The 15145-nt window shown below is 38.2% G+C and overlaps 1 protein-coding gene across 1 annotated transcript in view; it reads left to right on the forward strand.

Moving 5' to 3' along the window:
* The first annotated feature begins 5650 nt into the window (after positions 1–5650).
* LOC118550500 (ceruloplasmin-like) overlaps positions 5651–15145 on the forward strand; it is a 30126-nt gene continuing 20631 nt past the window's right edge. Inside the window, exons 1-7 of the mRNA XM_036115640.2 lie at positions 5651–5842; positions 6668–6918; positions 8189–8401; positions 8881–9051; positions 10091–10333; positions 12697–12862; positions 14756–14886. Of these exons, the coding sequence (XP_035971533.1) occupies positions 5688–5842; positions 6668–6918; positions 8189–8401; positions 8881–9051; positions 10091–10333; positions 12697–12862; positions 14756–14886 (1330 nt within the window). The 5' untranslated portion in view covers positions 5651–5687. The remainder of the gene's footprint in view (positions 5843–6667; positions 6919–8188; positions 8402–8880; positions 9052–10090; positions 10334–12696; positions 12863–14755; positions 14887–15145) is intronic.

Below are 15145 nucleotides of genomic sequence, written 5' to 3' on the forward strand. Positions count from 1 at the left end.
ATAGGGAGTCATTACAAGACTTTGAGAAGAGGAGTGACCTGATGGAATTTATATTTTTAAAGTGTCACTCAGGCTCCTGTGTTAAGAACAGACCGGAGGGAGGCAAGAGTAGAAGCAGAGAAACTATTTAGGAGGCTCTTACAGTTCCTTGGAGGGACACAACTGTGGCTTGAACCAGGGAAGTATCAGTAGAGGTGGTGAGAAGTGGCTGGATTTTAGGTTATACTTTGAACAGGTGGCAGACTGGTTGTGAAACGTGAGAAAGAGAGGAGCTAAGGATGAATCCAACATTTTTGACCTGGCTTTATTAGAAGACTGGAGGTGCCATTAACTGAGATGAAGAAGGAGGTGAATGGAATGAATGGCTTTAGGAAGATGAGCAAGATCATTCCAGTTTAATAATTCTTATTCTTGTTTCTCTGTAGAGAAGATACTTTCCTCTTCCTAACTTCTTTCAAGATTTTCTCTCTAGATTTGTTCTTCTGTAGTTTGAATATGATATGCTTAAGTATGGGGCTTTGTTTTTTGGTATTTATTCTAGCATTTGTTCTCTAAGCTGCTCGAATTTGTAGTTTGGTATTTGTCACTAATTTTGGAAAGTTCTCGGTCCTTATTATTTCAAATATTTATTTTACTCCATTTCTTTCATTCTTCTCCTTCTGGCATTCCAATTTTGTTATATCTTTTGAAATTATCCCATAGTTCCAAGATAGTGTGTGTGTCTGTGTGTGTGTATGTGTTTGTTTTTTGTTTTTATTCTTTTTTCTCTTTGCATTTCACTTTTGGAAGTTTCTATTGACTGCTCTTGAAGGTCATTGATTCTCTCCTTGGCTGTGTCTAGTCTAACGAAGCCTCAGAAGCACCTTTATTCCTATTACAGTGTTTTTTGATTTCTAGCATTTTCTTTTGATTCTTTCTTTTAGAATTTTCATCTCCCTACTTGCATTACTTCTCTAATGGGTTTAAGAAAAGTTGTTGATTTCCAGTTTGTCCAGTGCTTCTTGTTATAAGGATGGCAGTGATGACTTCCAAGCTCCTAACATGTTGGAGCTAAGAATGAAAGTCTTAGAAGTTCATATTTGGGCATGTTGAGTTTGAGGTGTCTATTTGGTTGTTGCTACGGAGAGTATGGTTCATAGACCTGCAGCGCTGGCATCGCTAGGGAGCCAGCACAGAAATGCAGAATATTGGGCTCCACCTCAGACCTACAGACTCGGAATTTGCATTTTGAAAGACCCTCAGATTTTTCTGAGGATTCATCTGCACATAAGTGTTTGTGAAGTGCTGTACTAAACAGCTAAGTGAAGATGTCGAGTAGACCACCATATATGCTGGAATTAGGCAGAGAGGTCCAGGTTGGAGACATACATTTCTTAATTTTTGTCATGTTGATAATATTTTAATAGTAGCCATGCTATGGATTTTTTTTCCTAGGGGAAATTAGTGTCAGTGCACTCTAATCCAACCACAGGAATATGCCTGTAATTGAGTAAGTTGTGTTTATTGCTTGTTGCAATGAAAGACAACACATACCATAGAGAATCACGGAGTATCTCAGAAAGAAGGTGTTACAAAGGGTTTACAGGATTGGTGCTTGTGTTAGGTGTTTTGGGGGATGTTTAAGGAAGCAGGGCTTTGCTCTGGATTGGATGCAGGAGGGTCGATTCTATGACTGGATGTCTTAAATCTTATCTATAAGTCAGGAGGAACAAAGCCAAGCTAAAGCTATAATTGGTGAAGAAGCATTAGTCAGTTATAGCCAGGATAAGGGAATGCTTGGTTATTTTAAAGGTTTGGACAATGTTCATGTTCCTCCTGTGTGTTCAGACATTATTTTGGAGTGGACCTATTTTTGTCTTGATTCATTGTGGTCACAGTGGTGTAGTCTGATGCTAGAGTTCAGGAAATTTTATGTCCAATAGGAGAAGAACACCAAGGTCTAACTGTGAGTCCCAGGACAAGGCCCAGCTGATAGTATCAGGCCAGCTCCAAATATCAGGGCCTGCTTTTCTCTTTCCTCTTGGTCCTCAACATTTCCCACTCTTTCCTTCTATGCCTTGTTCTGTGGGCATCTGGTCCCTCATGGAGTCTACCCCATACTATAAAAGCTTGCAGTTTACATAGTTCCAACCTGAGAAGGACACAGGGCTCTAGCCTAAGTGTACCTATCTGCCCCAGCTGCCTATTGCTCTACTTATTTAAACTCTTCTGATCTGGTTGATAGTTGCTCAGAGTTGCCCAGAGTAGGAGGTGGGGAGTTTAGTAGTAAGAGCATCCACCAGGCTTTAAGGTCTGGGTTTAAATTTGACAATAACACCTATTTGCTTTGGTCAGTTCTTTAAAACCCCCAAGTTCTAGTTTCCTCAACTATCAAAAGAACTTAATGAACTTTCCTTTCAGGATTTGCTGACACAATTAGAGTTACTGTTCAGAAAATGACTAAGGACCATCTGACTTTCAACAAATAGTGGTTATTGGCAGAAGAAACAGAAAGAATGGAAGTGGATGTAAATGTTGCTAACATCTTCCTCATTGTCTTTAAACTCCCCATCCTGTCTCCACATCATTTATATCCCATTGGTCTGCTTTGTTGGAAGATAAAATTAGAGTTATATGTTCTGAGCAAAACTTAGCATTTATTAATAATATAGAAGTATATGCGCTTAAATTATGGAAGCCAATTAATAAGGTCACACAGGAGAAACATTTGATTTGGAATCCAGGGATTTCTGTTTGAACCCTGGCACCATAACTTGGAAGTGTGCATCATGCAGTGAGTTCCTAGACCTTCTGAGCTTTAGATACTTCATTTATTTAACAGGTATAAGAGTTGAGGTGAAGGAGAGTGTTTTGAAGATTACATTTTGAAGAATAATTTTTTAAAGGTAATTTTTATATATTGTAAAGCTTTTTTGCAAACAAGGTACTAGTGTCATTAGAACCTTATGCATATTTTCATGTGCTCTATTTCTTCTTAAACAATTTTCAGCTGTGGAATGGAAAAACCAGGAAGGAATCCAAATTTTCCTCCAAGGTGTTTGAACTTACACCTTTGGGCCAAATTCAACAAAGCTTAGCTAAGTAAGTTGCCTTATGCTCTTGGGCTACAAACCAAGAAAATAACCAAATAATGGTGACCAACTTGAAATACTGCTGTACCAAAAGACGGATCTATTGAGGTCTATGCAGGAAGGGAAGGACAGAAACTGTCATCTTTCCAAGCCATAAAATATAACATCACCTAAGAAAAAGTGCTGCCTTCCAATCTCACCCATCCACCCCCACCCTCTCACACACACACACAAAGCCAGTTTCCCTAGTTATTTCTTGAGAAGAAGAACAGTGAGTGTTTACCAACACCATTTTCATTGTCTTGGGGAAAGGATGCTTAACTTTCTTTGATAGGCTAGAAGGTAAGTCCTCACAGCGGCCAGGAGCTTTAATTGTTACTACCTTTCTGTTATAGATAAGGGGACTTGGGTTCAGAATGATAATGCAACTCGTCCCAAATCACATAGCTAGTATATGGTGGAGTTGGGAAGTGGGGATACATCTGTTTGATTTGAATACACTAGACTTTGCACTTCTTGGGGTGCTTACTAAATAAAAAGAAGAAAAAAAGGCAGCTGAATGGGTCTTGTATTATCCACGTTCCAAAGTAAAATTAATGTTTCTGGGAGGATGAGGAAGGAAGTCACAGAATTTCGGGATAAAGGGACACTGGAAAGCCCGCTGAAGGAATCCCTCCCCCTGCCTGCTGGGTGGCGGGTCTTTCACAGCTCCTGGTCTAGGCTACAGTGACAGGGAAGGTCATAAGGTTCTTCCATATACAGAGCTAAATATGTGAGACTAGAGCTTCCAACTATTCCAACCCATGGGTCTCCTCCTTGAGGCCAGAGAGGCTGTCTCTAATCCCTCTCTCATGTGAGACCCAGCAGGTCTGATGTGAGTCTTCTCTCCAACCCTTTCAACTGTTTCCCCAAGGGTGCCACTTGTGAAACCCTTCCTCTTCTTGATTTTCCTGTGGGCAGCTTTTCCACACACCGAGGTCCCTCCAGGCTTAGCTTTTCTGAATTCCTTCCAGCATCTGCTGGTGACATTAAAACCTGCCAAAGCAGTGGACTGTTGTTTACCCAACTTGTTTTTAAAACTCACCTACGAATTCACAAATGTGAATAATTTTTGTGATACAACAGCCTAGAAGTTTTGATTTCTGTAGAATTTAGCAACTATTGCTTATAAGGAAGATTCAGAGTCCCGTTATTTTTTAATCCAAGAAAGAAAAAATGCAAATACTTGGTTGATTTTTTAAAATCAAGTAATATAGAAATGTATCCTCCTTGTAAAAAATAATTTAAATATAATAATCCTCTCTCTTCTCAGAGCTGTATTTAGTTCGATGGGTACCCTTTTGGGCACCTCCTTAAGTGTGTATAGACATCTGTATGTGCACCCAGGAAAAATATACTTTGATTTTGTGTGTTTTAAAAAATAAATGAATTACATTCATAATAGAAAAAAAAATGCTACAATTGGAATGAAGGAAGTAGACTTCTAGGCAGTGATATATAAAGGTCTCTAAGACACGTAGTTGAGGAATAAAAGCAAGCTGCAAAATAATACATGTTATATGATTGCCCCGCCTTAATATTTCTAAGTGTGGGTTTCCAAACCTCAATCAGAATACCACTCTAACTGTTGAAAGGCATTGTGGCTTTCCAATTGTAAAGTCTCAAACAAGACCCAATGGTAATAGGTATCCCAATAAATGATGATATACAAATCAGTGACAAAGATTCCTGTTCCTTTCCTTACGTACTGTAACTATAGCCAAGGGACTTTATTTATTTGTTCCTAAAAATTTTTACATTTCTTCCTTGACATTTCTAGAAGATATACAGAATAAAAAGAAGTAATCTCTAGGATTTATAATCTAATGGTGGTAGAGAAAATACATGTATATTTAAACAACAGTACAAAACTGTGTAGTTAATTACCAGGCCTGGACACAGCTGGTGAATTCAGAAAGAGAGAAGTGTCTATAGGCCGAAATAATCAGGGAGGTCTTCACTAAGGAGGTAAAGTTTCAGGAGGCTTGAAAAATGGGGACAACTTGGATAAGCTGGGTCCCTAATAAGTCAACTTCCCAGAGGGAAGGGGTCCTCTAAGTGAATTATGCAGATGAACGCGGAATATCAGATTAGGGGCAGATTATGGACAGTCTTAAATTTCAAGAAATTTGAGAATAAAAGTATTAAATGACAAGGAATTTAAATTAACATCTAGAGCAACGAATTATTAAAACTAACATGCAATGAAGAATTTGGGAGAACGTGGAGGCTGGAGAATAAATTGGAGATGATTCTTATAACCTAGGAACAGATAGTAATTGTTGGGGGATGGTGTCGGGGGATAATCTGGTAGCCCATCTACCCAATAATTCAGGCAAGCTCTAATACTGGCCAAGCACCAGTATTCTCTATGGGTTGTGCAACATTTCACTCAGCCTGACTAATGAAAACTAAATGCATTTGGAATGGAAATGACGTATGTGTAGATGAAACATGATGGGCTCTTATGCAACTCCTACTTATTATGTAAATGGACACAAATAAAGGAAGAAAGCCTGGATTATAAAAGAAAGGCAGGCATCACTCACTTAGACTCTCCAGGATTAAGGTTTGAAAATGAAGGCCCTTTCACCATTAATCTTTCTGGTTTGTATTAGTTCTCCAGGTTGGGCAAAAGACAGGCACTACAGCATAGGCATTAAAGAAACCACTTGGAACTATGCTCCTACTGGTAAAAATATGCTCAATGGGAAGCCTTTTTCAGAAGATCAGTAAGTAACACCTTTGCAATGAAAAAGTTACTCTCAGAAACAGAAGTTGGTAATTGTTATTCACTGATAAAATGCTAATGAAGAATTTCCCATCGTTGACCCTTTAAGGGCACATTTGCTATTAGAACTGCTTCCTTTGTTTTCTTGATAGAAATCAGAAATTGTTCTTTCTTAGAATTGTCGCCACTTTTGCCAACATGGCACAATATTTCAAGGATCATTTCTAATTCTGTGTTTATCATCAATTTTGTTTGTGTGATGCTCAAGATATAAAACAACACTTTTCCTTCTGATATGGAGGGTATGGCAGAGATTCTAAAATTGCAGCTCTGTTCTTGATTTCTCTTTTCAAGTAATTGGGAGGGAGAAATCTAGCGGTTATGCGTGGGGGTTTGGATTTACCATGTTTGTTGGCCAAAAAGACCCTAAGTCTACCAGCAAATCCACAAATCCGTATAAATGGGTAAACAATTCTAAGTTACTGGGATTGATCTAATGCTTGAGATCTAAAGTGACCTTCAAGTGGGGTTAGAAGCCTTTTTGTGGCTCAGTATGGAGAGTTTGGTAAGTCTTGTAAACCAAAATGCCACGCATATTACTTGCTACACTTGTATTTGATCCCTTCATCATAGACTCCAACGTTCTCCTTGCTTACACCACCTTTTTTTGATTCCCTTCACATTTTCTCCCGTGTCTGAGTTTTGTCTATCAAAATTAGGTTGTAAAGCTTCTTATTTCTAGTTTCAGTTGACTTAACATTTTTTTTCCTTCCTGTCAAACTTTATTAAAGTTCTCTTTTTTTGTTTCTTTGTTTATTTTTTACAGAGAGTTTCAGTCCTATAAATATCTAAAACAAAGCCAAGACAAGATAGGATCTGTTTATAAAAAGGCTTTGTATTTTCAGTATACTAATGACACATTTCAAACAATCATTAAAAAACCATCCTGGCTGGGATTTTTAGGGCCGATAATTAAGGCAGAGACTGGAGACATGGTTTATGTTCATGTAAAAAATTTTGCTTCAAGAATGTATAGTTTCCATCCTCATGGACTCACCTACTCTAAAGACAATGAAGGTAAGTGGATCCTTTTTTCTTATATTCCTGAGCTGTTGCTTATGGGAAGTATGAGCCCAAGACCTCAGGGAAAGCAGGGTAATTATGAACTGGGAGTAGTTTGGGGTGAATGCAAACTCTTATTTTTGATGTCTTTAATGTTTATACCTGACAATCCTTTTTCAATTTTTCATCTTGAGTAAGTGCCCACCCTTGTGCAATTCTTAGGAAAGAAAACACACTTTTCACTCACAATAATAATAATACAAACTAATGAACATTCATGGCTTACTAGAGAAAGCATGGGCCACATTTTTTTTTTTTTTGGTAGGAGATGCTCATGAGCAAATGTTAGGTTGGCAGAAATACTATTCTACCCCCACCTCATTTCATTTTCTAATAGATGAGGATTTGCCTCTTGAAAGCATCAGTGTCAAGAGAAATCATTATTTTCCAGGAATACTATTCTACCCCACCTCATTTCATTTCCTAATGGATGAGGATTAGCCTCTTGAAAACATCATTATCAAGAGAAATCATTATTTTCCAGACAGTATCTTGTCTCCTAGACATCTACACTCACAGCTGCCCAATGGTGTTAGAAAAAGGGAAGAGAAAGCCAAAAAAATAAGGTTTTATGTTCACCATGGAGCAGGGGGTTGCTGGGATATGGGTAAATATGAGAGGCTGGCCATGCTTTGAAGTCTTCTACTGAATGTAAGAACTTTATTCATAGTTATGAGGACTCTAGCCTCAAGAGATAAAGATTCGAGGCAAAAATTCTAGGAAAAGAAGAAAGAAAGAAGAGAAAGGCCCCAGATTCAGAACTGGGGTAAAAGCTCAGGGTAATGTAAGCTATGCAGAGGGCCACTTTTGGGCTCCAGTGGTCTACTTGGAGGACACATGAATACCTCTTGATGCCCTGGGTCCCAAGTCTGAAGAAAATATGGAAGGCCTGTCAGGAGTCTAGGTTTCTGTATCTGAGGTCTAGGCATATAGTAGATATACAGTAAATATTTTTGGAATCCGTCAATAATGGTGATAATAGTCTGCAATTATACTGCCTATCTCATTCCGGTTTCGTCTAGAAACTAGACAAGCTGGATATTCAAGTGGAAGCCAGCTAAGGAAGAAGAGACAGGAGACAGGAAAGAGGAGGGGAGAAATGTACACTTGATTCCAAAAATAGAAATTAACATATATTCATGGCTTACTAGAGAAGGCATGAGTGACATTCAAAATACTGTTGCCCAATGGTTACTGTGACCGCAGTGTGGATTATGTTTCCTAGGTGCCCTCTATCCTGATAATACTACGAGCGAGCAAAAGGAAGATGACCGTCTGCAACCAGGGGCACGATATACTTACAAGTGGTTTGTAGAAGAAAATCAGGGGCCTGGCCCCGATGACAGTAACTGCGTGACAAGGATTTACCACTCCCATGTAGACACGCCAAGAGACGTGGCTTCGGGTCTTGTTGGACCAATTCTGACTTGCAAAAGAGGTAACATATTTTTAAAATCTCATTGTAGCAATAGAACCAGAATAAGTGGGCTCTCCCCCTGCTCTCCTCGTGGAATTTTTCTATCAGATGAGCTCCCTTTTCCTGCCTTGACCTTGATTCTTCAGTCAAGAAAGTAAAGTTGCCCTCTCAGACTCCGAGCACTAGATGGCGATGGTGAGTCCAACACCTCAGTTCAAGTCCAGGTTGGTCACTAGATGGTAGTCAAATCCAGTGAACTTCACTTTAGCCGCCTTTTCACAAAATGACTGACACCTTTCTCCTATAGAGAAGTGTTGAATCAGCAGGGTCGAAGAAAGTAGGAAGCTGAGAGGCTGTTTGCCTGTTCCTTGCGTGCATTGTTCCTTAGAGTTCTGTCTGTAGGTGTGCAAGATTAAGTTGAATCAGTTAGAATCACCAGTTTATTTCATGGCAAAAATAATTATTGCAAACAGCAAGTTTTGTTGTTCTTTATGTTTCAGGCACACTGGATGGAGACACCGAAAAAAATATCGACAGGTCTTACGTTTTGATGTTTTCCATAACTGATGAAAACAAAAGCTGGTATATCGATGACAATATTAATGCATACACTGAATCTGGCAAAGTTAATGCTAACGATCCTGACTTCCAGGAGAGCAATCTCATGCCTTGTAAGATTAAAGAAAGCTTTCTTATTCATCATACCCTATAACTCTAACTTTGGTGATTCTATTTAGTGATTTCCTTTTGTTCAAGTTTGTGTGGTTGAGTTTACATTTTCCAGTTTTCCCTCAAGGTACGCTGGTTGATATGCAAGGCATCTAGTAAATTTTGCTGGTTTGCAGAGTTTCATAGCATGTAAAGTTAGGTAGATGCATTTGTTTTCTAAAGTCTGATCTTGATCAAAAGGAGATGGTAAAAAAAAAGGAAAGGTATAATTTTAAGGTAATAAAATATTATGGAAGAACAAAAACATAACTGACCAGGTATTTTATGAAAATGTGTTTCTTAAAAAAAAATGTTTCTACATAAGATTTTTTCAGAAAAGCCACTCTCATTCCCTCAGTCACCCATCCTTGTTCTCTTCTTTCCGGGACTTAGCTTCTTTTTATTCTTTTCCCCTCGTCACTGACCTCTGCCCTTCGCTCACTTTTCCTCCTCTTGCCTGTAATTCTTCGTGCTCTTGACACTTCTAATTATATACAATATTTATGGCCTTTTCATGTTTGAAACACCAATCAAATCCCATGTTAGATTATGCATGAGAATAAAGCTGACACTGTGAGGTTTGTGTATTGAGGAAATGCGCCGAATCTATAGCATATGGGGCACCTGGGTGGCTCAGCCGATTAAGCGGCTGCCTTCGGCTCAGGTCATGATCCCAGGGTCCTGGGATCGAGCCCCGCATCGGGCTCCCTGCTCAGCGGGGAGCGTGCTTCTCCCTCTCCCTCTGCCTGTCTCTCTGCCTACTTGTTTTCTCTCTCTCTCTCTGTCAGATAAATAAATAAAATCTTTAAAAAAAAAAAAAAGAATGTATAGCGTATGGTCCTCATCTACCGTGTGTGAGAGATGAGCACACGTTTATTTTCTTGGCTCAGTCAGGACAGCATGCAACTCTTTGCTATCAGGCTCATGAGTTCAAGCCCTGCTTTGGGCGTAGAGTTTACTTAAAAAATAAAAAAATAAAATAAAACATACATTTGTTTTCAGCAATAAACGGATACATGTATGGAAATCTGCCCAATCTCACCATGTGTGCTGAGGACAGGGTCAAGTGGTATTTTGTGGGCATGGGTGGTGTGTTGGACACACACTCCATCTATCTGCATGGACAAACTCTGATATCCCGGAACCACAGAAAGGACACCATTACTGTCTTCCCTGCCTCGCTGGAAGATGCCTTCATGGTGGCCAAGGGCCCTGGAGACTGGCAGCTGGGATGTCAGATACACGGTAGGGATTTGTGACCTTTACATAACACAGCGTCAGAGAATTTTCAACGTTGCAACCCCTCACAAATACCTTCTTTTCCAAATGATAGAAAGCGATTTCTAGGGAGGTGATGGGGTTGCCTTTTGGAAAGGCAGTGACAGGATCAGAACTGGAACCCGGGTCTCTAACACTTAACTCCATAGTAATGAACGCTTCTAGGTATATAGGGGTGTTTTGTTTTGTTTGTACAAAAAAACTTTTATATTTATTAGCCAGCGAGCCTTACAAAAAGCCTGAATGTCAGAGCAGGTATTATTACTGTTTGTTTTTAAGTTGAGAAAACAAGTTTCAAGAGGTTAAAACATGTGTCCAAAACCCTGTAAGAAGAATTGCCAGGAATATTGTGGGACTAAATGATACTAATCCAGAACTCAGGAAACCTTTGTATTTCCGTTTGTTTCCCTCTTCAATCACACTGTCCATTGAATCATACGATAGCCAGTTATGAAGTCATTCATCTTTTCTATACTTAAATATGACCAAACTCTACATATCATCATGCACTCTTTTGTCTTACCTTTCGATCAAAAAACACGGTTATTATTAGAACTGAAGAATTCACTTTTCTTTTTTTATACAAAAATGGGTTTACTTTTGTGATCAAACCTGCCTTCTAAGTCTCATACTTTGGTTAGAATCATGCTTCCACTAGTTACGGAAATAACTACACAGCAAGTATTTATCAGGATTTCCTATGCGCTGGGACCCTCGAGGGCTCTGGGGAAAAAGGAGAACCACTCGCAGCCACTGCAACTCGAGGACTGAATTTAATGGTGAAAAGTTTCTCACTTAGAAAGGAATATCATTTTCAGGTGAAAATGTACACTCAATCCCACTCTTCCCATTTACTGACTTTGCGGATGGTGCCTTCGAGCCAGGTCTGGCCCTCAGCTCTGCAGAAAGAATAGGGCCAGCCCTTGGCACAATTGAGAAGCTTCTGAGAGTTCCTTGGTTGATTTGATTGACTCCATAGCTTTCCCTTGTATTTAATCTCTTCCCGTGTCCTAGAGTTGTGTGTGGTTTTTAAAATTTACTTCCAGTCTTTTTAAAATTTGTATTTAAAATGTTTTTATTTAAAATTTATTTAAAATTTTATTTTATTTTATTAGTAATTACAAGAATACATGAATAGACTTTGGCTGGAAAGAAAGGAAGGATGGAAAGAGGAAGGAATGAGGTGGGGGGAGGATTGGAGGGGTGGGCAGTAGGCAGAAAAAGCAAAAATCTAATGTGATGTATGGGAGCCAGCTCATACCAGCTCAAGAGGGCAGGGAGTTAAGTCAGCCAGCTGGTAAACTCTTGGTAACTTCAAACTGGTCACAGTGGGAGTGTTTAGACCACAAAAATTAGCAAAATAAATCAAATATGGTGTTTTTTTTTCTTTAGAGAGCCGGTTTAAGAACACACCATTAGTCCAACCCTCCCATCGCCATCTTTGTTCCTCCCCAGAGAGTAAACACTGGGTGTGAATACTTGAAAACCTGTTCACTATGCATTCTCACACAATATATATGAACATGTAGAAACAAAAAACACATTGCTATATTTTGTGTTTTGTTTTACATAAGTAGATCACGCTGCATATAATTTTCTGCTGTTGCTTTCTTCACTTATCAATGTTTTGAAATCTTTTTCCTGACATTCCACATACATCTAACTTATTCTTTTACACTGTTGTATAGTTTTCCACACTGGGGATGTATCTATCCCGAGTTATTTATCCAATTGCCTCCCGATAGGCATTTAAATTGCTTCCACGTTTTTTGCTTATTAACAATGTTATAGTTAACATCTTTTTATTTGTATCTTTTTATGTTTTAACAAATGCTGCCCAGATTGCCTTCCAAAATGTCTGTCCTAATTTACACTCCCACCAACAGTACTCCAAAATCAAAGCACAGGACTGGTGCCCTCGTGGAAAGTTACCTGCCTTGATTTTCTTCCTGCCTCCTTCTAGTTAATCTAATAAATCAGCTAATTCATTAGTGACTAATGGTGGTAATTTTATACCCCCAAGGAAAGATGTTTTTGGCCAAATAGACTCTCAAATTCTTCTTGGTAGACAGGCAACATCTTCATCTAGGGACTGGTCCAAAGGTGGTGATTATTCTCCAGTAATATATGTTCCTCTAACCTTTATCTTTGCATCCTGCTTTTTGTATTTGTTTCATACATTTTAGGTTTTTACACAGATTCCGTAAGTAAAATGCCTCAAATTTCTCCAAAAAGGAGAAGTTGCAATATTGTTGGCTAAAATATAAAATATATATGGAATAAGAAAAATGTTGCAGTAACATTCTCTGCTTGGGTTTACTGTTTTTCAGATAGTATGAAGGCCTTTTTTAACGTAAGGAATTGCCGAAAACCTTCAACAGATGTTCATTGGACACATGTTGTATGTTATTATATTGCTGCTGAAAAAATTGTTTGGAACTATGCTCCCTCTGGTGTAGATTCCTTCACTAAAGAAAATTTAACAACATCTGGAAGGTAATAATTCAGTGATTAAAATATTTATGGTTAAATAAAGATAATCGAACTTTTTCATAACCAGCTACTCCTAAGAAGGATTTAGGCATCTTATCACAAAAAGATACCGATAAAACAAAAGGAGAAAAATAATTATATCAATAATTAGAAGATGTTGAATTAAAAGATCACTACCACACAAAATTTTTCTCTAAATGCCTTGGCAGCCAGCGCGAAATAAAACATACTGCTCATTTTTTCCCCTAGCACTGTTTTAAAATAGATTTATTATATGTAATTATGAGGCAGTGGATAATGTTATCAATAACAATTTTATAAAAATTCAAAACATTCCTCATGTATAATTTATACTTTCCTGCTAAGATCTGAAGGCATAATTAAATTATTGCCCATGACATTTTTTATTACTTTTTTCTTTCCTATGACATTCTTAAATCATGTTTTTGTTTTTGGGTTTTTTTTTTAAGATTTTATTTATTTATTTGAAAGAAAGTGAGAGAGAGAGACCATGGTGGGGGAGGGTCAGAGGGAGAAGCAGACTCCCTGCTGAGCAGGGAGCCCGATGCCGACTCGATCCAGGGACTCCAGGATCATAACCTGAGCTGAAGGCAGTCGCTTAATCAACTGAGCCACCCAGGCGGCCTTAAATCATGTTTTATAAATATTTTTTATTCCAACAGCAACTAAGAATATATTACCAATTACTATTTTAATGACCAAAAACTATGACCAAAATACATTACCATGGCACAGTATTTAAAAGTACACAAAAAGTTTTTTTGATAGTCCAACTGCTATAATTATATTTACCAACTCAAAGATTACAGCAATTTTAAACCTTCTGGTCTATTGAATGGAAGTTATATGTCAGAAAATATCAAGTTCTGAAACCACCAAGCAGTGTTTCCCATGGTAATTATTTTTCTCTAATTTACTCAGAGAAAATTTGCGAAAACTAAGAATGTTATGTCGAGTGAGTGTTTTCACTTCTTCAGTTCATCAATAAATTATTCAATCTGTGGGATGGAAATTTTATATGAAGGATATCTGGGCTTAGAGCAAAAATTAGATTCAGAGTTAGGTCCAACTCTCATTTTATATTGACTAAAATAAGTATGAATTAATAGATTTTTTTTCAGCTTGCTTGATTGTCCTGGCTATGAAATTCTATGATGTGTTAGCATGACAAGTCACTACTTCACTGCTAAGAAACTCTTTTTCTCAGGGGACCCCATTTAATTTTATTATAATAAAATTTATTTTTTTTATTTTTTTAAGATTTTATTTATTTATTTGACAGAGAGAGACAGCAAGAGAGGGAACACAAGCAGGGGGAGCGGGAGAGGGAAAAGCAGGCTTCCTGCGGAGCAGGGAGCCCGACGTGGGGCTCGATCCCAGGACCCTGGGATCATGACCTGAGCTGAAGGCAGACGCTTACCGACTGAACCACCCGGGCACCCCTATTATAATAAAATCTAAAAAGAAGAATGACATCTCTCATCTTACTATTCTAACATCTCTGCACATAGTTGTTTTAGAAGTGGTGTTTGTTACTACCTGACTGAAAAAAAAAAAAGAACCTTGTGTTCCAGAAGAAAGTGTGTGGATAAACCGCCAAGTAGACAGGCATAGATACTTTTATACACACACGCACAGATAAAAGACTGAAAAGAAATCCATGGAAAATGTTGACAGTGGTTATATGTAGATAATGGGATTATGAAGATTTTAATTTTGGGGGGTCAGTTTTCTTCTTATTTTTCAAATTTCCTACAATGAGCATGCATTGCTTTTATAAATATATTACAAGTAATTTAAAACAGATTCTTGTTTTCTTTTCACGTGATCACTGTTAACTTAAAAGTTCTTCGTGCATCTGCTTTCTCTGCACAGTGAATCCCAGCTACATTTTGAACAAAGCCCGACCAGAATCGGAGGATCTTACAAAAAACTAGTTTACCGCGAATATACCGATGCTTCCTTCCGAACACGGAAGGCAAGAGAGGAGCACCTTGGAATCCTTGGTAAGATTCTCTTCGTAGCCCTGCAGGGTTATAACCACCGTTTATACATATTCTGTGCAATCAAAGTAGTATTCACATCTCACAGTTTTAGAGATTTTAGGCTGTCATCTTACAACCTTATGAAAACAGTACATTCTGATTCACCCAATTTTAAACTACATTCTTTTGTCCCTATACATCCAATAAGATTAATATATTCATGCGATCCAAAGTGACTTTCTAAGACCGTGAATCATCTAGAGCTCTTGCAGTCGGAGGC

The sequence above is a fragment of the Halichoerus grypus genome, chromosome 1 (assembly GCF_964656455.1).
Source record: "Halichoerus grypus chromosome 1, mHalGry1.hap1.1, whole genome shotgun sequence".
Lineage (NCBI taxonomy): Eukaryota > Metazoa > Chordata > Mammalia > Carnivora > Phocidae > Halichoerus > Halichoerus grypus.